This window comes from Ursus arctos, unplaced genomic scaffold (genome assembly GCF_023065955.2).
Source record: "Ursus arctos isolate Adak ecotype North America unplaced genomic scaffold, UrsArc2.0 scaffold_24, whole genome shotgun sequence".
NCBI lineage: Eukaryota > Metazoa > Chordata > Mammalia > Carnivora > Ursidae > Ursus > Ursus arctos.
Genome location: NW_026622919.1, coordinates 22,569,294 through 22,596,876, shown reverse-complemented (window position 1 = coordinate 22,596,876; position 27,583 = coordinate 22,569,294). Strand labels below are relative to the sequence as shown.

The 27,583-nt window shown below is 44.0% G+C and overlaps 1 protein-coding gene across 2 annotated transcripts; it reads right to left on the bottom strand.

Moving 5' to 3' along the window:
- Nucleotides 1–569: 569 nt before the first annotated feature.
- On the bottom strand, nucleotides 570–27,583 carry KPNB1 (karyopherin subunit beta 1). 2 transcript variants are annotated; one of them, XM_026513019.4, is made up of 22 exons: nucleotides 27,096–27,583; nucleotides 26,935–26,993; nucleotides 24,554–24,736; nucleotides 21,135–21,335; nucleotides 20,073–20,225; nucleotides 17,835–17,894; nucleotides 16,955–17,044; nucleotides 16,483–16,593; nucleotides 15,592–15,693; nucleotides 13,187–13,411; nucleotides 11,563–11,754; nucleotides 10,672–10,802; nucleotides 8,983–9,130; nucleotides 8,597–8,668; nucleotides 7,272–7,416; nucleotides 5,776–5,858; nucleotides 4,820–4,927; nucleotides 4,287–4,430; nucleotides 4,070–4,175; nucleotides 3,293–3,407; nucleotides 2,545–2,706; nucleotides 570–1,820 (listed from the first exon to the last, which is right to left on the bottom strand). In XM_026513019.4, coding segments are annotated over exons 1-22 (2,631 nt in total). In that variant the 5' UTR covers nucleotides 27,136–27,583; the 3' UTR covers nucleotides 570–1,819. The 2 variants fall into 2 exon arrangements, with proteins under 2 accessions (XP_026368804.1, XP_057173842.1); XM_057317859.1 differs by having other exon boundaries at nucleotides 570–2,706; nucleotides 27,096–27,494.

The window sequence follows — 27,583 nt, the reverse complement described above, 5'->3', positions numbered from 1 at the left end:
ACTGATGAATGGACGGCTTGGACAGCAAAGGGAAAATGGCAAAGAGAAAAACGTAAGCCCACATTTTTTGCTAGAATGGAAATGGAAGTGGGAATTTAAGGTCTTGTGTTTGAATCCTCCAAATACCAGGAAGCAATTAAAAATCTTCCTTGGGGTTTCTGAAAGCAGCGTATTCAGAATGCCAGCAAAAACTCCTAACTGCAAAACCAAAAGGGGATCAAAGCTCACCGACACCCCTCCTTATTGCTGAAAGATTCTAAAACCAAAATTCAGGGTGCCCTGTTCCCTCGTAAAAGGGAAAATAACTTAAGTCTGATTTGTGGTTCTCACAGCACATCACACTTCTAAAACAACATTAGTGTGTGTGACCAGGGGAACGTGTGACACCATTTTATGAATCTTCACCTTCAGTGGAAAAATAAAACCTTTTCCAAGTGCCATTTTCATCACAAGAGTTCTAGTATGTATATACTTCTGGTTTTTGTTTTGTTGGTTAGTTGGTTTTGAAGTGCAGCAAGAGACCAATATCGCATTGGAGTCAATCAAATAAAAGAGAACAGAAGGCCAAGCAGTTTCCAAATGGTTATTTTATCAGATTGTTTGAACATTAAATTTATCCTCGTTTGCAATCCAAAATAGTTACCTCAAGTGTGCTGTGTGTGTGTGTGTGCGTGCGTTCTTTCGTTGTGTATTTGTTTTCTAAACTCTTTGGCACAATTTTCTGGGGGTGCTCAGACTACCCCGGTACGTGTCAGGAGAGACTTCTCTTTTGGTGCTGCCAATTCTGAGCATCTAAATTTTGGTTTGTTTGGGTTGTGGCTTTGTTTTGTTTTGAAGTTTGCGTTCTTTACTTGCAACAACTGTATTTTAATTTGTTCTAGATCCTCTAACTCCAGAGTTTTTTCTCCCCCCTCCCCCCCACTTCTACATTCACAGTTGAACCATATTATTAGGAAAGGCGCCTTGATGAAAAGATCAGGATACGGGAGCTCTGACCATTCGTCAGTGTTTTCCCTAGAAGATAATTAAAAAACAAAACAAAACAAAACAAAAAAAAGAAAGGAAGAAAACAAAACAAAAAACAAAACCTAACGAGCGTCTTTCCTTTTTTCCTTTTTTTTTTTTTTTTTTACACATCTCTTGTGCTGCATCAGTAGACAGAACTTCGGTTAGTTTTATGAAATGCAACATCTAACCCCTTTTTTTCTGGGAAAAAGAAACTGCAATGACTTGAAGTTGAGAATGTGGATACCGCCTCACTCACACACACTCATTCTCAGACTGTAAGGGGTCCCTCACCCTCCTTTTAGCCGGCACGCGAACAGTACCGTGTGGCAAAGGTACACCAAAGGCGGGCTTGAGACCCAGGCTCCATCTCTCTTATCAGTAGCAAAGGCCAGGCTGCCTTTTACAACAAAGCACCACAGCTGAACCCAGTCCCTCCTCTTCTCCCAACCAGTCACTCCACTCGGCACCGGCCAAAAGACAGAAAAGCTAGTTCTAGCCTCTCCTGGGAAGAGATAACTTTCTTTTTTTTTTTTCCTAAGCAAGTAAATCCATCGTTTTTCTCTTTTCCAAGATGGCCGACGTTATGGTTTTCTACGAAGTCAGTGCTTACTTAGCTCACTAACAGCGCTGCTGTTGGCGGCTGCGGCTGCTGCTGTGGCAGGATTTTCAATGTGGTGTGTTTTCAAGCCTCACTCACTCATCCTCTCATTCCCAAACATTCAGCATCCGTGCACACTCCTCACTTCCGGGTTTTTCAAAAGATTGGAGATTTCCAGTGGGGGTCTCAGGTTATCATCCCAATGGTAACAGATCTAAAAACACAGATGGAAAACAGGTCAACTTTGAGATCAAAGAGCCAGAAGAGCCAAACGCTTCTCTGATTCCCAAACTTAAGTGCTCATAAACCCAAAATGAATCCGTCAACTTTTCGAAGATTATTTTTCTTGTCTTTCTATGCGCCAGCTACCTGTTCTCATTAGCACCTACATTACAGGGTGGCAGGGACACTAAAAAGATAAAACTCAAAATAGCCAGTTTTACTGAGATCTTTGGAGTAAGATGATGAGCATGTGAGAGGAAAATAAATTAAAACTACATTTGAAAGCAGGGGCCAGACAACTCCTGACTTTGGCTACCTTCTGCAGAGCCACACAAGGTCTAACAGCACTGCAGTAAAAAAAGTAAGGAGCAGGAGGAGGGGAATAGAAAGTAGAAAAGAGCATTTTGGGAAAATGCCATTACCGATAACTTTATTAAGGCCCAAAATCATTTGGGGACTTCACTGAATTCTAGTTACATAAGTTCTGTTCTTCGTCACCACAAGTAATCAAACGTTTGGCTCAAGGAAAGACTGAGGATGCCCGACCCTTCCACTAGTACAAGCCTGAGGAACAAAGGCTTGGCTCAAAAGCATTTATATGGGAAAGAGTATAAAACAAAATACCAAGAGAAAGGCAGCCCTTGTTGGAACAGTCTGAAGAAACTGTGCCTCCTCCCCGAGAAAGAAGAAAGAGGGCAGTGGAGACAAGCTCTTACCAAGCTTGGTTCTTCAGTTTCCTCAGTTCTTTTGTTGCCCATGTAGCAAGGGTTTTTGCTTTGTTAGTCTTCGATCTCCGTCCTTCCGTTAACAGTTCATGGATCATTGGCCTAGCTTCTACTAATTTCAGTACATCCTTCCCAAATGCTGTACACAAGTCCCTGTGCAAAATAAACACACCTGAGAATGAGCTCCCAGCCTCCTCCCGCTATCCTGTTTTGAGCCAGTGCTAAGCTAGTTGTGGGTCTCTTAGACTTCACCTACTTTTTAAAGCTGGAAGAAATTTTAGGGATAAGTTCAGCACCTGCCCTAAACAGATGCGAAAAATGAGGTCCGAAGAGTCAGGATGACTTACCCTGAGTTCCACAACTAACTCACGGCTCTTTCTTCTACTGATGCCTCAAGCTTTCAATAGAGGAGGCTAAACACAGGCCATCTGTTGACCAACCTCAGAATATGGGATGGATACAGATCTCATGCTGCTTCTAGACCTCTGAGAACTCTCTCAGAGTTTAGCGAAGAGAAATTAGAAATCTGGGGGGTCTGGAATGAGACTAGAGCTAAGGTCTGGAATGAATGATCATCTGTGAGAACTCTGAACAGGACACCAGGGGTTCTATTAAAGAAATATCCGTATCAAAGAAGTGGGTAATTCCCATCCAGGCTACCCTCAAAGTCCTTTACCACAGGGCTTCTCATTTGCCATGAGAAATTCTAGTCAGCTGTTGGAAACAGGATTTAACCTACCCTATCAGTCCAGCAGCACAAGCTACTACTCCGTCTGTATGATCCTCATCTCCAGCAATGTGGTCAATGAAAGACAGAATAAATTCTACTCTGGGCTGTACCAGCATGACATCCGCTATAATAAAAAGAGAAGGTCTGATGAAGCTGTCCCACCTTTGGCAGGACTACACCCCGTTTCAGAATTTCCAAATACACTACCCCCCATCAGGCAGGCTTCAGGCTGGAGAATTAGTTGCATATAGTTATACCGAACTAGAACTATTCTTCCTCAAATTAAGATGTCATTCTTCATGCCAACAGAAGAGGCAGATATTCCTCTTATTACAAGCAGAAAACCAGAGAAAGAACAAATGGAACCCCTCCTCTAGGCCCATGATATCAAAAGAGGTAAAGGACAAATATTTGCCCAATCAATAACAGAAACATCAGCTGAGAGAGAAAATGTGATCTCCCAATCCTTTAATTCAACCGCACTGGAGCTGTGCCTGTGCTCAACAGCGGCCACGCAGGGCTGGTGCAGATGTGACCGGCACCAACAGCCATGCTGGATCCCACCCCTTCAAGGCTCAAGAAAGGTGAGACAAAGCAGTAGAGGAAGGGGGAGGGGGCAGAAATGGAAAAGACTGTATCTTCTTCCAAAGCTCCTCTCTTCATGAGGGTCCTGTTCCTTCTCCCCTTCCCTTAAGCAATAGGTGCTAGGTCACAAGCTACAGAACCAAAGACAGCCCATTTGGCTACATGAACTCTGGACTAAGTCCACTGGGTTGTATACTCAACGGTGCACGTTCTCCTGGTCTCCCTTCAATCCCTGGACAATTCCGGTATAGGCCTCCAAGCAGCCTTCTCTTAGCTCATTCAGATAATCCACCATGTCATAGTCTGACTGTAAGAGACAAACAGAATCTCCATCATACCCAGAGCCTTTAGTTGTAGGACTGTCAGAAGTCCCACTCGTCCCATCAGGGCTGGATTTAAAAGATAGCTTGAAGCTTACCTTGTCCACCTGGGCTTGGGAGGCCTGCTGAAGAGTATTCAAGACAACCTCTAGATATTTTTTAAACTCTCCACCAATAGCAAGGGCAATATCACCAAACACGGACAGAATCTGTGGCTTCACAGACCTGTGGACGTTTTCATTCTGACCGGGGGGGGGAAAAAGAGAGAAAATTAATAAAAGCCAAAATCTTCTGTAAAGAAAACTTGTTTTTATAATAAACAATTACTAACACACTTTGTACAGACCTTCAGGACATACACAAAAATTAACAGTGGCTCTCTCTGGACACATACACTTTACTGACCTCCCTGCTCCCCCCTCCCTCCCAATTCATGCATTGAGCATACCTTCCTTTAATTAATTTTACCAACCCTACTTTATAGAATCATCTTGTGAAAATGAGCAATTCCCTCTTCATGAGCCTACAGCCAACATTCTGGCAACTGAGAGTTCCCTCTCACTTAATTTTTAAGCATCCTTCCAGATTTCTTCAAACACCAGTTCATCAGACTGTGTGTACAGACACTCACCCCCAGGTTCTCCAGCAGGAGCTGCATCACCTCATCACAGAAAGGTAAGATATTGGACTGCAGAGCTCGGCATAAGTCTCCCACTAAGCCCACAGCTGCCAAACAAACCTGCAAAGAATCAAGGAAATGATCTCGCAAACAGGCCACCCGCAGGGTAAGGCATTGTTTTTATTTAGCCGCTGGTCCTTTATCACTTGAGCCTAGAGTTGAAGAAGGAAACATCCTTCTTTTCGGACATTAGTTCGGTTTTGGTTAGGTTTTTTTTTTTTTTTTTTAATTTTTTATATCTTTTTTAAAATTAAATTAAAAATTTTTTAAAAAAGGTTTTATTTATTTATTTGACAGACAGCCAGCGAGAGAGGGAACACAGGCAGGGGGAGTGGGAGAGGGAGAAGCAGGTTCCTAGCAGAGGAGCCTGATGTGGGGCTCGACCCCAGAACGCTGGGATCACGCCCTAAGCCGAAGGCAGACGCTTAACGACTGCGCCACTCAGGCTCCCCTGGTTTTGTCTTTTTTTTTTAAAGTAGGCTCCATGCACAGCATGGAACCCAATGCAGGGCTTGAACTTAGCCCTGAGATCAAGACCTGAGCCGAGATCAAGACTCAGACGCTTAACTGACTAAGCCAACCAGGCGCATGGACATTAGTTTGTTTTAACAATCTGTACGGCAGGAAAAGAGCTAAGACTCTCCAAAATATCATTAAGAGAGGACAGAAATGACAATATTCACCGGGAATGATGGTGGCAAGAACCGGTGGTTAAAAAAAAGAGAGAGAAGGAAAAAGCCCTGCTCGCAGGGTGCAATACTGGGGCATCTACTATCCTGGTTTTTTCACGGACTACTTCTAGTTCCATGCCCGCAGACAACAGAGAGACTACCTGGACTTTATACCATGAGGCAGTTATCAGGAAAAAGTAAGAATATAAATGTGTTCTTTTGAAAAGCATAGATTACCTGGTACTCAGCATAATTTTTCAATCCAATGCCCAGGAAGGGTTTAAAGGCCTCCATGTACTTTAGGAACTCACCACCCAACACTGTAAAGAAACAAACTGTTAGCACCAGAGGATATCACAGAAGTGAGCAAAAATAACCATGCCAGCTCTCCCAAAATGTATTCACTCCAATCAACAGGTTGGGGGGAGTGTGAGTTCATTACTGATTCCTCTTTTTTTTTTTTTTTAACATTTTATTTATTTATTTGACAGAGAGAGAGACAGCGAGAGAGGGAACACAAGCAGGGGGAGTGGGAGAGGAAGAAACAGGCTCCCAGCAGAGCACAGAGCCTGATGCGGGGCTCGATCCCAGGACTCTGGGATCACCCCCTGAGCTGAAGGCAGACGCCTAACGACTGAGCCACCCAGGCGCCCCTCACTACTCATTCTATCACAAGAACAGTAAGGTTGTCTCAGACAAGCCAAATTCTTAAGTGCTGGAAGGGTCTGACTCTTATGCCCTGAAGATAATGCCCGATCTCCAGAGTGGGATTTCACTTTGGCTAAGACAAACCAACAAACCAAGGGTTTTTTTTTCAAGGGTTCATTTTGGATTGGATGAGCTAACAATATTGCCTCTTGGCCACCTCTTCATCTGATCACAGCATGTCTTCTCTGGCGGCCAGCTTTAAAGCAGGGTCCATCCCTGGGCAAGTCCAACAAGCACTTATTTTACAAGCTAGCCAGGAAAAGCAGACTGGGCTTCTTTCTGAATTAGCCACTCCAGGGACCAAAGTGAACTCCGTGCCCGGTCAGGGTGGTTACAAGTGGCCCGATTAATGCAGCTGAACATATGCTCCTGATACAGAAATAGGTCTGGTCCTCAGGTAGCAGCCTTGGTCCGTGTCTACACCACACAGGCCAACCCTGAAGAAGCATTCTAGGTTTCTTAAGTGCTCTTTAATGTGCTTTTAATGGCCCTTCAAAGAGTCTTAAGCAGACATGGCTTCCTCAAAGCAATTTTGTTTAGTCAGACATGTAACAACCAGAAAACCAATTAATTCCTACAACTCTCGATGTTTCACTCCATCCTATTCTGAGCACCACGATGTGTCAACCTCGAGTCCAAAGCATTACAGCCCAAACAAGGAGGTATCAAGTGCCAGGAAAGAAAATGAAAACCTTTGTTTCCTCCATCCTTGAAAGGAGGCAAACCTCAATAAAGCGAGGAGACTTTCAGGGGAAAAAAGAACCTGACAAACACGACGCAGATGATAACCGTTTTCCCCCAAAAACGTCGCCAATCTCATTTGCAGCTTGCTCCCCATTCATTTCAAGGACAGTGGCAAAGCACTTATGCACAAATTTACACTTATGCTCAATCCAACTTTGCACTCAAGTCATGCCCCAGGAAATGAGAAGACAGGACTATGCTTTCTGAGGCCGAAAATTCCCCATAGCAATTGGAAGTCTTGCATCCTAAAGACACGCCCTGCCCGATTTTGGCTCACTGACCTTCCACCAGCGTGCTAACTGCCATTAGAGCATCCTCTTGCACTCCTCCAGACCCAGCTGTGCTTTGGAACATCCTTAACAGGGAGGCCATGACCACATCAGAGATCTGCAAAGCATCTTGATGTTGCACTTTTCGGAGAACATTCTGCGAAATGAAAAAGAGTTCAGGATCCGTTGATTCCAAACCCGCCAATCGGATCGCTCTATAAACCTTTTTAAAAAATCAATTAAGCCCTGTGGCTTTTTTTGGAAAGACCAAACACACTTTTTGCACTCAAAAGCTTTGACGGTGTAAACCATCTGCAACAAAACATACATTTTAATATCACTTCTATTTTCCAACTCAAAACGAATGCGAGATGATCTCCCGTGGTACATAGAGTCATCTCTTCTCCATTTCTTTTCCATCTGACAAACCCATCAGCAGCCTCCTCCATATTCCAGTCTTTCTGGAATGGCAGTTGAATTTATTCCAGCTTTTAAGAAGGACAGGTTACGTTACAGTTCTTACTCATAAAACAAGAAAGCAATCCCTCCGATATCCTATTTACTGATGACGGTCAAGAAATATTTCTGATAGAAGAAAGCCAACCTGAATTCTCTTAATTCAATACTCCTCAAACTTCCCTCTTTACCCTTTAATCTGTTTCAACTAACGTGACCAGATCATTCCTGTATTTGATGACTAAGGAAAGACCTTAGCAGTCAAGATTTTAAAAAAGCAGATGGGCTTTTTTTAAGTTTGGATAAGAAAGAGAAGCGAGTTCACAGGGAAGATGACCTAGTTAGCATCACTCAATACTAAAACCTAGTACCCACCTAAGCCTTAGACAAGTTCTAGGGTAGTCCTGATTTTTGGTAAAAAAGGGAATAGCACTTCAGTCACTTTAAGAGTTACGAATGAGGAGTGACTTTAATTTTCCCAGTCTCCCCTCAAAAAAGTCTACTCTGAACCACTGGTACAAGAAATGATTTGAATTATAATAAAGTTTCTGATAGGAACTGTTGTTTCACAAGATGGTAGAAACTCAAGTCTGTATTTTTAGCCACGCGAACCACAGCTGGGAACCAAATCTGGCTGGGCTACATTTGGACATCCCAAGAAAAACCAAAGACTAGAAGCTGCCAGCACAAAATTCCTGTACAGCTGGGAGGACCACCACTGACCAAGTAGCTTCCTTCCCTACACTGTGCGAAAGACAAATTTATGGACAGAGAAAAAAAGAAAATAGAAGATCATTCTCCCAACCAAGCACAGATGAAGGCCTTTCGAGAAGAGTTTCTGATCGGCATCAGAACTGGTAAGTGACCGAGCACCATCGTACCTGAAGAGTTGCGCAGAGCAAAGACTGAAGGTCGTTGAACTGGATCCTGTCAGACGTGCTCTGGATATGCGACTACAAGGAAAACAATATCATATTCTGAATAAACACCTTCTTAAAAGAGCGCTACACTCCCTCGATGCTTCCCTTTGTGCTGGGTTTGCCAGAACCATTAAATAACCCTTGCTGATGCTGCTGCAGCAAAGAAGCAAACTTACTAAGTACGTGCTGTGCTACATGTGCAAGTAAACGGGGGTGGGCAACGCAAAGTTTAAGTGGCAACAGTTTTTGTACAAGCCTTCTACCCTCCTGAGAAAATACACACTTCCGCGTAAACGTGACCACCACCAAGAGAGAACGGGGCCCCGCCCCCGCCAGCCTGGCCTCACCTCCATCTGCAGCACCTGCTGCAGTCGTTCCATGATAACCAGAGTAGTTTTCTGAACCGCAGGGTAACAATCCTTGGCACTATTTTTCACAATTTCCATCAGAGATTCATATGCAGAACTCCGCAGGTTGTTCTGGTGCCCATCAGGTCTGGAAGGAACACACAACGACAATCTGAAAGTCTTACCCGAGAGAGAAGAAGAGTTGTTATAACATAGACCTTGTCTCACTGAAAATAAGGAATCCAGAAACCGATATGGTTGTGAACCTGGTTTGAATCTGGCAACACAATACAACCAGGAACCAAAGTTTCAACTGCTGAGCCAATGGCTATGTTCGTGATGGGCCTGCAGACCTGGTTACACTTCAGAATGGCTCTATGAAAAAGGGCTGAAATTTTAGGGAAAAAAACTAGTTTAAAATGTTGAAGAATCCATGTGGACAACTGACAAGGTCACCTAAATAGCTAAGAAAAAAGCTCAATTTTCTGCATTCGTCTTCGAGAGATGGTATTTTACATAATCTTGGTCGGAGAAGCAGAGTTGGAACTAGTTAAGCATGGAAGAGTTTATACCCAGCCTCCTTCCTCGTGGTTTCTTTTGAGCACGGCTTTCGGTATAGCTCACGTAAAACCAAAATAATTAAAGGCTGTCCCGACTTATAACCCGTTAAAACTACATTTCGGGGGCGCCTGGCTGACCCCATCGGTGGAACATGTGACTCCTGATTTCGGGGTTTAGTTTGAGCCTCATGTTGGGTGTAGAGATGACTTAAAAATAAAAAACCTTAAAAAAATTTAAAAACTCATTTACAAAACAATTGTATTTTCTGCAAAGTTCTTCATCTATTATCAAAAATAGTGATTAATGATCTGGCACGGCAACCAAATTCATGATGAGAGCCACTACTTCCCTTATACAATAGTCAAATACTCCTGTTAACTGTAGATATTGCAAAATGAAGGGACCTCTCAAGATCAGTTCCCTTTTTCTTCTTTTTTGAGAGAGAGAGAGGAGAGAGGCAGGAGCCTGGGTGGCTCAGTCTGTTAAGCATCTGCCTTCTGCTCAGGTCATGATCTCAGGGTCCTGGGATTGAGCCCTGCATCGAGCTCCCTGCTCAACGGGGAGTCTACTTCTCCCTGTCCTCCCTGCTCCTCTCTCTGTCTCTCTCTCAAATAAATGAATAAAATCTTAAAAAAAAAAAGAGAGAGAGAGAGAGAAGGGAGGGAGAGAGAAACCTAAGCAGGCTCCACCGTCAGCATGTAGCCAGATGCGGGGCTCAATCCCACAACCCTGAGATCATGCCCAGAGTCAAAATCAAGAGTTGGACACTCAAATCAACTAAGCCACGCCAGTGTCCCAGATCAACTCCTCTTTCTAGGAGACTATTTTCTGACTTGACTTGTAACCTGAACGTTCTAAGGTAGACATAATCTATATTTCCTCTCTCTCTTTTTTAAAAATAATCTCTAAGCCCAATGTGGGGCTTGAACTCACCACCCCAAGATCAAGAGCTGCACGCTCTAACGACTGAGCCGCCAGGTGCCCCTTCTTGCTTAAACAAATCATCTACTATACGATTCTTTTAACGCTTCCTGTTACTATGTTCCTATGATTAGGCTCGATGCCCCTCACCCAGGGCAAAAGGAGCTGGATGCCAAGACACCACCGCTCCTGTGTAGCATCAGTCACCTGTCTGTGGTCTCCAGGAGCTTCTGAACTATGAGTTCAAAAGAAGAAGATAAGCAGTAGGTTGCTGGTTCTTCCTGATCATCAGCCACGTCCGCAGCTTCGTAAGCAGCTTCAGCCAGACTGGAGAAAGCCTGAAGTCCAGACAGAGTTAATGTTAGGCCTGAAAAGAACCCTACCTCAGGATAACCTCATTTTTTCTTAACATACCATGGGCAGTGTTCCTTTCCAATTGATCTAAGAATAAAGCAATGCTAGCGAATCCTCAACTTTTCCTGTCAAGGTCATCTCAAGACAATCTCTTTACAGCCATCCTTAAAATTAAATACTTGTTTATTTATTTATATTGTTTGTCCCACCCCAAACTCTCAGCAGCAGAGTACTTTTATCTACCACAAACACCTGCCACTACTTCTTTTTCCACTTACAGAAAGGCTTTTAGCCCCACTCCTTCCTATCTGAACTTCCTCCCCCACACCCCCAAAGGGCCCTAGTGAACTACCTGCAGCCTGTACTGACTCTGCACTTGGTCCGCCCACCTTCCTTCTCTTCTGCCCCCTTCTCAGCAATGCTACTTTCTGTAGCCAGCAACTCTCTACCTTAATCAAAATGTCCTGTCCCCAAGCAACTAACAGAAAGAAAACCAGGTCCAGACAGTTCTCCCACTGGGTTAGCATGACTATTCTAAATGGTTTGGGAACCAGTCACCATGAGTCAACAGCTCCCACTGGTTCATGCAATTGGCATCCCCCACATTTTAACTGAAGAAATTAGGAAGGAGATGCTATTCAGAAAAGGCCTTCCAGTGAGGTAGACCCATTTCTCTCCCACACCTCCTACCTCCTTGCGAATGGCTCAGCCCTGCTCCATCTCAGTAGGAAGAAAAACCCTTACCCAGCACACATTTGAAGCCACTCTGGGTTCAGCACTGAGGCCCTCAATCAGACACTGCAGCAGGGGAGTCAAGTAGACATCATTGATGGCAGCTTCAGGGAGCAGTTCACAAATTCGGCCCACAGTCCATGCAGTTGTATCTCGAACAACTACACTGGGGTCTTTCATTAATTCTATTAGGGTGGGCATAGCCTGCAAATACAGCAGTTATTAGCAGAGCAAAACACAGAATAAAATTCATGTTGACTAAACAGAAAATACTGATGGTTGGGATTTTTTTAGTTTTTTTTTTTTTTAAAGACCTTATTTATTCATTTGACAGAGCGAGAGACAGCCAGCGAGAGAAGGAACACAAGCAGGGGGAGTGGGAGAGGAAGAAGCAGGCTCCCAACAGAGGAGCCTGATGTGGGACTCGATCCCAGAATGCCAGGATCACGCCCTGAGCCAAAGGCAGATGCTTAACGACTGAGACACCCAGGCGCCCCCTTTTTTTTAGTTTTGTTTAAATAATCTCTACATCCCACATGGGGCTTGAACTCATGATCCCTTGGTCTAGGGTCTAGACCAACTGAGCCAGCCAGGTGCCCCCTAATGGTTTGGTTTAACCCAAAGCATCAAGATGGCTTGTCATTTTAAAAGACACATGTGTCACATATCCGACAGCGTAATAAAATTAACGTGAAAAGTGAAATAGTCCTCTCTTCACCAAATCCCGGCATAGAGTTTGCCTAAAAGTCTGTATGAATGCTTCCACAGCCTTCTACTGAATCACTCAGGTGATATATCTCAATGCAGCTGTGAGGGCATCTGGCTACATTCTGAAAGGCTGACTTCCATATGCACTGAACTCAATTACAATGGACTCCTGTATCATTTATAATAGTAAAATAAACCCAGTATTTCCACAGACTTTTCATTACAACAGATACCATTCTGTCCTAAGGATAGAATCATCACATTGCTAAAAAATTATGGGGAAGGTTTATGATACAGCAGTAAGTGAAAAATCAAGTGCTAAGACCACTGCCCAGTAAGAACTCCAGCCTGCTGCACAAACAGACGTGCACACAGAAGAACGTCACACAGATAAATACTAAGAGCTAACAACGTTTATCCCTGGGCAGTGGGATTGAAGGTGACTTTTTCTTTTTGGCCTTTTCTGCATTTTTTTCAAGTCATGAAAAAATCTTTTTTTTCTTTCTTTTTTTTTTTTTTTTTAAGATTTTATTTATTTATTCGACATAGAGACAGCCAGCGAGAGAGGGAACACAAGCAGGGGGAGTGGGAGAGGAAGAAGCAGGCTCCCAGCGGAGGAGCCTGATGTGGGACTCAATCCCATAACGCCGGGATCACGCCCTGAGCCAAAGGCAGACGCTTAACCGCTGTGCCACCCAGGCGCCCCTCAAGTCATGACTTTCGTTAAAAAAAAAAAAAAAAAAAAAAAAGAAAGAAAAAAATCAAGAAATACATTTTATCCTCCCTTCACTGACAGCAAATAACAATCCAGAATAACCTTTCTGGATGACTACGTACAGTTTTGTGTTTAAAATACAGGCACACTTTCAAGGAAAAAGTTCAAACAATAAATATCTCACTTTCCACCCCAAAACTCCCTCAGCTTCACCTGGATAACTAGTGGTTTGAGCTGATTGGGCTCTGGTCCTTCCAAGATACAGCCGAAAGCCATTACTGCTGCATCCCGGTACCGCCAATCAGGGTTCTTGATGTGTTCTTTAATGAAGGGGAGGACATGTGGGACGATGTCATCCTCACAGCAGGTGGCCAGGAGCATGAGGCACACGCCTGCCGCTTTGCAGGGGTTCCAGTCATCATCGTCATCATTCTCGTCCTGATGAGAGAGTGTAGCACTAGTTAAGTTTCTGTACAAGAACCACTTTAACTCAAAAAAAAAAAAAAAAAAAAAAACCGAATTATTAACGCAAAAGATCTTCTGACTACTCCCAAATGCCACTGGAACTTAAGTTTGGGGGACATAAATAAAATAGAAAACCTTTATATTTTAATTTCTTCTACAAAGAATCATCACATGTAGCTTTTGTTAAATAAGATGCAGATGGAGGAGAAATCCTACTTAGTACTATACAACGAGATGGGCCAACCTCCACTACACACAACAAGGAGGATGAAAATCGAACAGATAGAGAGCAAAAGGCAGAACAAGAGTTTATGCTATATGATTCTAGTTATATGAAGCCCAAAATCAATCAAAATTAATCTCTGGCGGTAAAGGGGAGGCAATGAATGACTAGGAAGAAGGCATGAGGTGGCTTCTGGTGCGCTAGTAATCGTAGTTCAATGAGAAGTTAAATAAAACAAAGACAAAACAAAACAAGACTCCATTCAGATCTCCCCTGAAAGTAGAATTCAAGGTTTATCTTCCTTATCATGACTACTCATACCACATAGCAATTTAAGGCAGGCTGCCTTATGCAGCTTCAGAATATTACATACCTACAGAATGATTTGTTCCCCAATGTGAGAAGCACAACAAAAATACACAAAAGTGAAGATACTAAGGTCAAAAGACACAAAAAAGTAACTGTAAAACTGAACAAGGAGATGAAAATTTGAGAGAACACCCAGTTCATTTTAAACCAAAGGCATCTCTACTTATCTTCTGAGACTGTTATATTGAAAGTCATGTACTTTCTTAAACACAAATGACATGCCTGTGTACAGGGAAATTTCGCAGTGCTCAGAGTCACAGCAGTGTTTCCTCAGAGCACCGCCTGCTCTCTGGGAATACTTCACATGCATCAGAGGAGAGGAGAGACAGAAAGAATCTTTCCAAACACCATACCAAGGAAAACTGAAGCCTAAAGTCAAAAGGGAACAATGACAACCAAGAAACACTTCTTATAAAAAGAATTTATTTACCCATTAGACCCACATCTTCATGAAGCCTTATTACTTTTATTTTGTCCTGAATCTTTCTGATGTTAATGATCATGAAGGATCAAATTAATTTTTTTGTTTTTTGTTTTTTAAGATTTTACTTATTTGACAGAGAGACAGCCAGCGAGAGAGGAAACACAAGCAGGGGGAGTGGGAGAGGGAGAAGCAGGCTCCCAGCAGAGGAGCCTGATGTGGGGCTCGATCCCAGAACGCCGGGATCACGCCCTGAGCCGAAGGCAGACGCTTAACGACTGTGCCACCCAGGCGCCCCTTTTGTTTTTTTAAGAGAGAAAAACAGAGTGCAAGGGGTGTGCAGAGGGAGAGGGAAAGGGAGAATCTCAAGCAGGCTCCACACCAAACATGGATCCCGACGTGGGGCTTAATGATCTCACCACCCTGAGATCATGACCTGAGCCAAAAGCAAGAGTAGGGACACTTAACAGACTGAGCCACCCAGGCACACCCAGAATAATTCTTATCCAACCTCATCAGCATTTTACTTCATTTTATTTTCTTAAGATTTTTTATTTATTTGACAGAGAGAGAAAAGGGGAGCACAAGCAGGGGGAGCTGCAAGCAGAGGGAGAGGGAGAAGCAGGTTCCCCGCTGAGCAAGGAGCCCAACGTGGGGCTCGATCCCAGGACGCTGGGATCATGACCTGAGCCGAAGGCAGACACCCAACCGAGCCACCCAGGCACCCTTCATCGGCATTTTAAATGTATATATACACACGGTGAACTCATGAAAATAACTCAGATATTAGCAGATATTCCAGTGGCCTAAAACTAGCACCCCCCTCTTGCCAATCTTTCTCTACTGCAACTGTAACAGTGTGCTGTCCTTGCGCTACTTTGGACAAGGTAAAGCACTCAGGGATCCGTGCGTGTAGCTTGCGCATGATCGAGGCTGAAAGGCTCAGACCCAGCTCTCCTTCACAGACAACTCCAAGCCTAGAGGATCTTAGAGATCCAGTTCGGCCGTTCCCAGTCATCTATAACAGAAAATCAACCAGCTGAAGAGTTGCCGAGTTCCTTCATGCAAACTGTTCCACAGTAAACCAACCCTCAACCAATGTCTCACACCTTAACCGGCTTGACTTGCGAGGTAACTCACCTGTTTAGTTAGTGTCTGCGTGAGGATTGGAACCAGGTACTGTAGTGCTCCCTTGGCATAAAACTTGCTGGTGTGCTCAGGGGGTCGTCCTTGTTCTGCTGCCTGAGGAGAAACATAAAAGCAAATTCTGGACGGCAGCAAACAGGCTGATACTAGAGGCATACAATGAGAGCTACCCAGGGGTTTGTACAGAAATACACAGAGCAAATGTAACATTCGCTGTGATCTTTGGAGGTGCTCGCTTCTTTGGTCGACTTCAATGGGATTCTTTTAGGCCATACATATAATCTACCTTAAAGGACCAAGGCAACCTTAAGAACTACCTTTCTTTTTCACAAGCTCAATTCATATTAACAAGCTGTCATCTAACTAACCTTTGGATCAAGAGATGTACTAAGTTTACGTAATGATGCCAAAAATAAAACTGTTTCTTAAAGTGTGCAAGACAGTTAAGGCTGGAAGCAAAGCTTGAGTTCAAAGACTGCAAAGTGCAGAACTATCTAGCCCCTTTGTCTCTACCGAATTTCTTCACCAGAGTTAGTAAGCTGTCAATTATGCATCCCATGCTTTCATTAGGACTTCCAAAAGGAAATAATTCAGCTTTGGACGTCACCTTGTTAAACTGTGACTGCCTGCTGCCCCCTTGTGTTCATGGCACTAATACCAACATGTATAATAAATCATGTCTGGCTGATTGGTAAAGCATGAAATGCCTCATTATGGCTGTCTCCCTCCTGAGGGGCTCTGGCTAGCAGAGAAAGCAAAATCTCTACAAATGGAGATGCCCTCTAAGCCCAGTCAGAATAAAGTTTTCCCAGAGGAGACTAATGCCCACAAAGGAGCTATGTCCGAGAAACAACTCTTGCCGCACCGACCCTCTCCCAGGCTCACCTCGGAAGCCTCAATGGCCAAGTCCATTTCCTCATCACACACGTTGGACCAGAATTCTATCCCTTGTAGGGCCACCTCATCAATGTCACTTTTCATTGCTTCAATTGTGATCTTAAGAGGGGAAAAAAAAAAAAAAAAAGACATCCCAGACCCAAGTAAGTAAGGGTTCAAGTTAGAACCCCCCCCACTTCTAACCACAAACATTCAAATGTCAAAAATGTAGATTTATGAAAGCTGGGTCTGAAATGAAAGGTAGAAACAGGAAACAGATTTTTAAAATATACTCTTTCCCAGCACAAAGACAGTACAAATCTTGGCACATTACTGATGGCTTAAACATAACACTCAGACTTAAGGAATTTCCTTGATTTCATAATATTAAGTAAAAAAAATTACAGAAATGACAAAACAGCAAGAATGATGAGTTTTGTAACTAGCTACATGCTCACATACGTAAAACAGAAATACTTACAGCAAAAAGAGCAGGACCCATATACGTCTCCATGTACTGATAATATAAGGACATTATCTTTACCAGATTCTGTAAGGCAGCCACTCGTACCTTTTACAAAGAAAAGATTAGTTTGCTATTTAGTTTAACAAGGTAGTCTGACAAAGGTAAGTCACATAAATGGGTCAGTAATCTGTAGGGTCAATTGAGGTACATTTGGGTAACGTCAACATTTCGCCAAAATCAATCTCTTCCCTTAATTTTTTTTTTTAAAGATTTTATTTATTCATTTGACAGAGAGACAGCCAGCGAGAGAGGGAACACAAGCAGGGGGAGTGGGAGAGGAAGAAGCAGGCTCCCAGCAGAGGAGCCCGATGTGGGGCTCGATCCCAGAACACCGGGATCACGCCCTGAGCCAAAGGCAGACGCCTAACGACTGTGCCACCCAGGCGCCCCATCTTCCCTTAATTTTTTTCACCATCCTTATTTATCCCCCCCCCCTTTTTTTTACTTTAAAGGTGCCTGTGGAACCTACAGAGGACTAACCTCACCAGTGCCACTCAGACTGGATGTTACTCCCACCTGTTTCAAGGGTCAAGGTTTAGGTTACAGCCATAACAAAGCTGTTTCAATGGCTACAATGAAAAACAATCACTTGTATAACTTGCAGCAATTAAGTAGCAAGGGTGATCAAAAACCACTTCTTCCTTAAACCTTTTAAGAGGATGGCAACTTCCATTATGTTAACTCTCCAAGTACTGTTTTTCCCTCTTTTATTAACAGTATTAGCCAAACCTTATTTCTGAAGTCACCCGATTCCCAACATTTCAAACTACTACACTAGAGATGGCATTTCCTAGGAAAGACGGAAGACAGATTTTTCATCTGACCTCACACTCACCCTTGTATCCGGACACTGTGTGGCTTCACAGACCACCTGCATAATAAAGTGCCTTTCGGACTGCAGGAAGAACAAAAAATAAAGAGAATAAGAAGAGTACCAACCATATATATATGAAGATTGCTAGACTACCTCTTCAGGGAAAACCCTGTACTCCCCTCAGGGACCCCATAACCCTGAACCAATCAAGCAGCTTTTCCCTGACACCGTACGGGCACCGTGAAGGCTATCAACAGTTTGCCCACCCCCCCCACCCCCCGTCTACTATATGACCTGCCCTCTAAAGAGGTCCCTAATCTTTTAATCCCCAAAATGACCTTCACTAACAAGACTCCAAGGAGAAGTAAATAGGAAAATGTAGGTCACAGGGTTTAAATAAAAATGGTTAAAAAAAAACACAAAAACCCACAACTCTACATTAGGAAAACCCATTTCTTTATATTTAAAATTTAAGAGAATTCAAAGCATCTGCTTTACTTCAAAGACAAATTTGTTTTCTGGGAGGTGGCAAATCCCCATCAAACATGGTAAGATACAGGAGAACAGAGCAATGGAATTGTCTGCTACTCTCCTAAGTCTTCTGAAATGTAGAAGGAAAAAGTCCGTTTTCTAAGCACTCAGAATTGCAATTTGCTCTGGCCTCTTAGACCTTCCTACTTTGTCCACAATAAGACCAAGGAATGGCAAAAGCACAGCTCAAGTGTCAACAAACAAATACACAAAAATACTTGTAGACCATATAATCCAGGGGTTCCACTTCTGAGTATAGATCTAAAAGAACTGAAAGCAGGGCCCCAAAGACCTCTCTGTACGCCAGTGTTCACAGCAGCATTATTTACAACAGTCAAGGAGATGAAAGGGAGCAACCCTAAAGTCCACTGCCAGATGAATGGGTAAACAAAATGTGGTATATACATACAACAGACTGTTATTCAGCCTGAAAAAGGAAATTCTGACACAGGCTACAACATGTATTAACCCAAGACGTCAGGCTAAGTAAAACAAGCCAGCCTAAAAGACAAACCGAATACCGTACGACTGATTCCACTTAAACAAGGTATTCACAGAAACAGAAAGTAAAAAAGTGGTTGCCAGGGCCTGGGAAGGGGAAAACGGGGAGTTGTTCAATGCCAGAGTTTCAGTTTTGCACAATGAAAAAAGTTCTGGCGACTGGCTGTAAAACGACATGAGTATCTTTTTTTTTTTTTTTTTTTAAGATTTTGTTTTATTTATTCAACAGAGAGACAGCCAGCGAGAGAGGGAACACAAGCAGGGGGAGTGGGAGAGAAGAAGCAGGCTCATAGCGGAGGAGCCTGACGTGGGGCTCGATCCCATAACGCCGGGATCACGCCCTGAGCCGAAGGCAGACGCTTAACGACTGCGCCACCCAGGCGCCCCACAACATGAATATCTTAACACTATTGAATTAGACACTTAAAAATGCTTAGAATAATAAATTTTATGTTATTACACGTATTTTTACACAACTTAATAGGGGGAAATACTTCCAGGCAAGATAAACTTTTTTATATATGAATTTTCAAAAGCACCTTTCAAGGAGTTATGAAATAGCCCAACTTATGTAACTTTTTTTTTTTTAATTAAACTCTATGCCCAACAAAGGGCTCAACTTCAAGACCCGAGATCAAGAGTTAGATCACCACTAAGCCAGCCAGCTGCTGGTTTTGTATTTTTTTTTTTTAACGTAAGCTCTACAACCTTCTGTGTTTTTTAAGATTTTACTTATTTATTTGAGAGAGAGAAAGTGTGGCTGTGTGAGTGGGGAGAGTGGCAGAGGGAGAGGAAGAGGGAATCTCAAGTAGACTCCGTGCTGAGCGCGGAGCCCGCCGTGGGGCTGGCTCTCGTGACCCTGAGATCACGACCTGAGCCGAAACCAAGAGTCAGAGGCTCAACTGACTGAGCTACCCAGGTGCCCCAACTTCTATGTTTTTTAAAATCTCAGAGCATACCCGCACTTTGATCTGCAAAAGGAGAAACCTAAGCTTAGAAACACTTCAGATCACGTTTTTCCCAAAACCCTCGTGAGAAACAGCAAACACCTACTCCATGGCCATTTCTCACACAACACAAATCCTAACTAGAATGGAAATGAGCGCATCTAAACAAGATGGTACTTTTTAGACCACACACTTGAGAAAAAAAAAAAAAAAAAACCCTTTCATTTAACTCTAACTTCTTACCTTCTGAACCTATACCTTTTTGCCAAAGGAGACTTACCTCTTTGTCAAAGTTCGCTTTGGTGAACTCCAGGGAGTTCAGGAGTGCATTTGTAGCCGCCAGCTTCACATTGTTACTGGGCTCTTCTTTCCTCATGCCCTGGATTATGGCAGTCAGAATCTCATTGGATTTATCCTGTAGCTGCTCTGGGTCCTGAAACAAGCAAAGAAGTGCAGTGAGTAAAATAATGAGCTCATGACTAATCAGCAGTCCTTTTAACTGTGAAATCCACTCGAATGAGTATCATGACTTTCTCTGATCTTTTTCCACACATTTCCATTTAGGGACAAACCACCTGCAAAATATCCTGGGGGCCCAGTAGTCCAAAACTGAACTGAAGCAAGTTAAATTCATCAACTTCATCTGATTTCTTAGCATAGTGACTCTGGGCTTGAGGTAATGCTGGCTTTTTCTTCCCCCTTCTGTGCAAAGGGAAACGGCAGTCTGGTGTTTTTTCCAGGCCATCTGTATCAACTGAGGTAAAGCTTCTGAGGGCCAAGGATCAATGCCCAGGCACAACACCTAGGCAGTCTAAGTCCACGTCAAGTGTGGACTCCCTTGCTTCATCAAGTCTGTCTATGGAAACAGACACCAAGGGTGGTAACCTCAGCAGCAGCCACAGTCCCAGGAGGGCTACGTTTCACAAACCGCTGGGCCTCCCGTGGCTAGGGCTGGCCGAGTGTTTTGTGAAATAGAAAATAAATGTAACACAGCATCCATGGTACACTGAGAATCGTGAGAAAGGGACCCAGGTCAGGGATGCCCCACAATAGAGCATATCATTTTTTTAAAAAGCCTAGAATCTCTACCTCTCCAAGCACACAGATTTCTACTCTGAGCTTGGGATCCTCAATTCTCCTTACTTTAGGGCATGATTAACAATGTGAGGATAAGTCGGCTATCCCAATATAGAAGTCTAGATTAAATAAAGCAGTCCTACTTGCAGAACACCCTGTAGTAGTTGGGTGTTCTCCATCACGTAAGAACAATCCTAATACCATGCATGGCACAACTAGAGGGAATCACAGCGATGTTAAGTTGGATACAGAAGGCAGTACTTACTATATCTTGGCAGATGTAACCGATAGCTTCCAATGTCGACTCTTTCATGTGCTCTGTGCTGTTGGGGTTTGTAACATTGGCCACCAGCTGAGGAATGAGTTCTGGCCACTGGTTCACTGGGATCTCTGCACAAGCAATACCAGCCACACATTGTGAGGCAGAACTAGGCCGGTAAGTTTCTGTGCCCAAAGTCTGCAAAACCTGCGCGCACACACACACACACACACACACAAAAACAAGACGAAAGATATCAATTTCTAATACTATTTGAACACCTTTTGCCTACCACCACACCTCTTACACATAGTCTGAATTTTCTGCAATACACAAAAGTAGAAAAAGGCATATACAATATAGTCAGCTGTCAAAAAAAAAAAAAAAAACCCCAAAACAAAACGGACAAAACAACCTGCCCCACTACCAACACCAGCACAATCGACATTGCTCCAGAGCCTAGAAATGAAACCAGTCGCTCCCTACTTCCAAAAGGACTTCTCCAAAGCCAGACGTCTCATGTCAGTGTTCAATGCAAGGCAATAAAGTGACAGTTAGAAGGGAGATAATGTTAGAAGGCAAAAGAGAGGACAAAATTCACCTTCTAGGCTCCTTGTTGGAGGTAGAATGGAAGGATGCTCACAGCCTTGTTTTGTGGACAGAAAATGTGGAACTTCAGAATGAGGCTAACTCTGGGCATTGAAATGGGTCTGAGTCACAGTAGACCGTGGTCTAGCCTGATCTACGGAAGAGATCTTCCAACTCATGAAATGTGGAACAAGCCTTCTTCCCTATGGTCAATGACAATTTAACACCTGGGGTGACTTTCATAGAAAGGCCTTGGTCAGGGAACATCACCAGATGCAGATACTAAGTTACTGACGTTACCGACACCTAAGAATGAATCCTTACTTAACTTCCAATCTGGAAGGATTTGTTCTGTTTGCCCAAGAATTGGAGAACTCTTCTCTCCATCAACAGATACCAAGAACTAGTTAGATATGCCAATTAAAACGAGATCCGCTTACCATTAAACAGGTCTTGTTTGAAATGATAATCGTATAAGGATTTATGTAAAGGGTAAAGGCACAGGTACAGATAAAGGATGAAGCCACAACTGACCCAAGGTTAATCATTACCACGATCAGCTAATTCAGTCAATGAACTCACTAAGAATCACCAGTCCACTCAAAAGGCAAACAGTTAACTGTTCCTGGCATGAACACAGGACAAAGCGTAGCTGCCAGATATTCAGGCCAGCTCTGCTGACTGGGTCAGGTCACTTAGTATCCTGCTTTGTAGCTAATAATAATGAACTCCCCATCTTTCCCCCATACAGTGTACCATCATCCCTGCCCGCCCCCACTGCCAACAACTCTGCCCAGTAACAAACTGTTCTGACTGATTCTAGATGAAGGCTTTGCTCTCTAGGGTTACCAGAGCTAGAATGGACTTTAAGAAAAACTGCATGTCAGAAACATGGAGTGGAGAGGCAGGGATGCGATGACCGGTCTAAAACAGCACGGGCTGAACGTATTATCCCAAGTCTGACTAAGAGTCCCAGTTCAGGGTGCCTTTACACTGTATCACACCATCTCCTGGTACAGATGTGGAGAGCACCGGAATGCCACAGTACCATTACCTTTCCTCCTTTAAATGGCTTCTGGAAGACCCCTCGTTAATAGTATTTGAAGTGATTTAGAGACAAAGGTCCAGCTCTTAAGTACAGTAAGTAAGGTTGTTTTTTGTTTTTAAAACCTAGGGGGTAACCCTAATGATAATAATCAATTATCAGAAAAAAGAGGAATAAAGGAGTGACTGTCAACTATGTCCAAGACCCACATTTCAAAAAAGAAATAAGCATCAACACTGAGAAGGTATTCATTACCAGAGGTGCTATGAAAGGGGGAAAAAGGCCATGATTAACTTTCTTTCACGCAGAAGAGCTCAACAGCACATATACAAAGTCTTATCCAAATTTTAAAAAGTGTTAAGACTGATATGCCAAAAAGAGTCAATTACAGTTCCAATCATGTCTCATCTCATTTACTATTGCATGATTCGAGCAAGATGAGAAACTGAATGGGCACTACAAGCACCAAGATTTCCAGTGATTGATGGAATAAACTTCAATAATATCAAATTACTGAAAGGAAGATTAGAATGTTATTACATAAGCAGACCCAATGTGGATAGAAATAGCTCTACATATTCCAAAGAAGATTCAAAATAAGTTGGCTTTCATAACCTAGTTCCCACAGTCATGAGTACCTTCATGCAAGACTAGAGAAAAAAGGGGTGTATAACTTGAAAGAGATGTTGTTGCCTTACGGGGGCACAAATTCACCTAACGCTGATACCTCGAACCAGGAAATAGCAAATATGATGACATGTGCAAGTACACATTTAGGGAACCCCTCCCCCCCCACACCGATTTCCCCTCAAATACCAAGGACCAATTGCCTGACTTACCATTTTCTGAGCCTTATCCATATAAGACAGACCGCTCAAGAACCTCATTAACTGGGGGGTGGGGAGGACATCTGTCCATATATTCTGAGTATCTTTTGCTGTGGCTAGAATTATGGATTTTTACTCAACAACAAAGTCACAAGACCTCCATGATGCAGAGCAAGGGACAGTCAATTTTCCTCAAAACTCATCAGTCCCCTCTTTAAACACCCTGATTAAAAGCCAGATGTTTCTAAACAAAGTTTTTCATAATCTGCTAAGTAGATAAAAGCACCATTAACTTCATATTCTTATTTCACAAACTCTTCGGGCTTAAAAGGCCCAAGAGATTATTTAGTTCCCCTTTGAACTCCACATAGTGCCATGCCTAAACCACCAAACAATGAAAATTATCTACAGCAGAAGTTTAATAAGAGCAGGGACTGGATAACTATGAAAAAAATCACTTAGGAAGACAGGAATAGCTAAAAAATATTTCTGAGCCTCACTCCAACAAAACAGAATCTCTGGAGGGAGTCTGGAAATATATTATTGCTAGCAAATTCCCTAGGTGATTCTCAGAGTTCGAGTTTGGGAATGACCAATTTGTATACTACGTCAATTCCCCACAGAGTCTACAAATTCTGGCATCCAGTTAAAAGTTCCCCAAACTGCTCCAGTTTACCTTAGTTTTCTGAAAAGAATTCCAATGCATTCATTAATGGGAAATGACAGCACAGTATAGACAAGCTAATCTGAGAGAGAAAATTTAAACCAAATATTTTTATCTTCAAGTGAAGCTTAAGTCTCAGAAACCTATTACACTGTCCACTCTATCCCATGTGAATGACAAAAAAACTGACCAAGATGTTTCTTGTAGGAGGTCCAGGAGGAGAGGATGGGGTGGGTGGGTGGAGGGTGAGGCTTCTTACTCCCAGAGGCTAACATGACCAAAAAGAGATAAAGTTACTTACATAATTCTTGACTTCCCGGCGAGCATTAGCATCAATTGCAAGCCACCTCTGCTGATATTGTGCCTTGATATCTGGATCTTTAGATGTCAAAGAGTTCTTGATTTGTAGACCAGCTGCGACTCTGGCAACCTGACTGTTTCCTGGATTTGCCAGCACTCTGGACAGTTCCACAAGGAAAGTGGGCTATTAAAGAGAAGACGCATTTGTGAATGAAAGTATCTCTTGGGAATTTTAACAACTGAGGGTGGCTTGCGGAACACCAGAACACTGGGCGAACCTAAGTTTTTAGGACATATCATAACATACCTGAAAATGCTACAATATCTATTCCAAGACTCCTATAAAAATGTTACGTGGTACACAAGTCATCCATCCTCTCATGCAGCCTCAGCGTTAAACAAGGAGGTACAGATTTTCCTATCAACATCATTCTTAGTGCTCAAATCTTCACATTAGATCTCCCAGAAATAAAGTAAGCTTGACAATCTAGTGGTCAGGATTCTTCTCTGTAACAGTGCCTGACAGTCAATAAACATCTGTTAAATGAATGAGTATGTGAAGACAGGGTAGAATGTAAAACCGCTTCCCTAAATTTAAAATATCTTAGTCCAAAATGAGTAATATTCAGGCGGCTTTTGAGCTCGTGTAGGCAGGTAATCTTGCGTAACAGAGGTAAATACTCACAAACCCGAAACATAGATCTAGGAGGCTAGTCCTCTGCTTTAGCGTTGTGTTCAACGAGGGAGCAACAATGAAAAAAGACGTATGTATAAATTTGATAACATTTAGAAACAGGGAAAAAGGGGAAAGATAAAAATGCCAAGACAAATTTGCCAAGAAAAAAGATTGTACATTTAACAGTCAATGGTTAACACACTCAGAGCTCCTAAACATTTTGGATGTGAGCTGTCCACTGAACACGGTGCATTTCTGAAAAGCTTACTCAACCTCTCATGATGCACAGGTCCCCAAAACCTCCCTCTGTTTAAAAATTTTAAGACACACTCCTCTTCCCTGCAGAAAGCTCTGGCCAAATGGAAGTTAACAGGAAAAACCAAAAACAGATAGTTTCTTGCTACTAACAAGTCCTGCAATCACCGCAAAAGATAAATATTAAAAGTTTTATTAATTATGTACCACTAAGGAATGTCAGGAATGTCAGAAAGGAGATAAAATGTTAGGAACAGGATAAAAAGCTTCTGGTAAATGAGCAGAGGCAGAAACAGGAATATACCCCAAATGGAAGTATTATTGGTCTATACTAGGAAAAAAATCCTTTCTATGAAAAGTTAAGAATAAAAAGGTAAGTAGTAAAAGTCAGCACGTAAGAGAGCAATAATGATAAAAAAAAAAAAAGTCATTTAAGGCATTTGTATAAAATAAGCCCTGTCACTTTCTTGCTTATATCTTGTCTAGAGTACAAGGGATCATGTTGGGTTACAATGTTATTTAGGCTTATTACCTATTACCTTTAAAAGATGTCAAGTATCATCCACCCTTCCATCTGCTCCCCATCCCCCGCAATAAGAGGGGCATCAAAGAGAAACGTTACTGGCACACAGGCTGTTTCAACCATCCATCCCACATTTTTGTACAGAGGTCCAGTCCCGTGGACTTCTCTTCATTTTTTCTGTACCCCTTCAATTTGAAAATACGAAAATGAGGAACTTTCCTCTGTGATTTCATCTGGAAACAGGCCCGATCAAGGATGAGCCTCAGCCTGCTGTATGGGTAGATTCAGTCTCTACCCATCGAAGTAAAAAAACAAAACAGAACAAAAAAACCCCAACCAACCCCTACCAAAAAATAAACCCACAGAGGAATACCCAGGCAGGAAAGGGAGAAATACTGCCGGAGTCGGTTAGGAGGTATTCGGGTGCCAGGCCTGGCCATGAGCACAGTACCAAGGGGCATAGGAAACGGTAGACTCTGGGAAGTAGGTGGAGAGAATCGCAGGGGACACGGGACAGGAAGGAGAAGCCGGGCCGGGTCAGAACAGGGCGGGCAGCTGGGCTCGGAGCTTCCACATGGCCCCTAGGCCCGGCTCCCCCACCCCCACCCTTGCTGAACACGCAGCGCCGCGCAACCTAACTTCCCTTCCCTCCCTCTTTCTCCCTCCCGCTGCACCGCCGCCCTCAGGCCGCGCGGCGATTGGGCGGCAGTCACCCCGGCGCGCCGCGCCATTGGCCAGCTGCCGGGGCCCGGGGCGGGACACACCCACCGGCTTCCCGATGGCGGGGTTAGGTTGGACCGGGGTGGGGGGGAGGGGGACGGGATGGGGCGGGGTGGGTTCCCGAGGCCTGGGCCTCCGGGAGGGCGGGAAGGCCCGCACGCAGGGGATGGGTGGACGGCGGGATGGGGGACGGCGGGGTGGCACGCACCAGGTTTTCCACGGCCGCACGCTCCAAGAACTTCTGCGCCGCTTCCAGTTCCAGCCGATCTGGGGGGAAGGAAAGTGGGAAGGGGACAGGGTCAGAGGGGCCAGGGCTTCCCCTCCCCCCACCCGGTCACCTCAGCCCGACCCCCGGCCCCCGCGTCCTACCGGGAGACACGGTCTTCTCGAGGATGGTGATCAGCTCCATGGCGGAGGTGGTGGCGGGGACTCCTCCTAAGACGACGGTCCGGCCTCTCGGGCGGCGGCTCTAACTGGGGATGGGGGTTGGGGGTCGGGTGGGAAGGGAGGGTGGGGTGGGGGGCGGGGGTCACCACAAGCCCATTCACCGGCTCCCTCTTGGTAGTCGCCCCGGCTCCCTTTCCTTCCTCTTTTCCTTCCTTCCTCCCTCCTAATTTGTTGCTGGCGGCGGCGGCAGCTGCTCCTTTGGCGGCGGGGGAGGGACCCCGGGGGTAGCTCAGAGCGCGGCTGGTGCTCGGGTGGCGGAGGGAGAAAGAAGGAAGGGAGGCGGTAAGTGAACGGCGGCTCGCAGGGAGGGAGAGAGAGGGAGGGAGGAAGGCGGAGGGATATTCGGGCCGGACCTCTCCGCGGCGGCACCGCGCTCCATGTCGATTGGCTGCCGCCGTGGCCACGCGGAA

Excerpts from the sequence above, each read along its gene's own strand:
- KPNB1 (XM_057317859.1), bottom strand. The coding sequence starts at position 27,135 with ATGGAGCTGATCACCATCCTCGAGAAGACCGTGTCTCCCG. Across the intron at positions 13,412-15,591 it reads CGCAGACACTAACTAAACAG|GACGAGAATGATGACGATGA; the intron begins GTGAGTTACCTC and ends CTCTCTCATCAG. Across the intron at positions 2,707-3,292 it reads TGTGCTGCTGGACTGATAGG|GGACTTGTGTACAGCATTTG; the intron begins GTAGGTTAAATC and ends TATTTTGCACAG.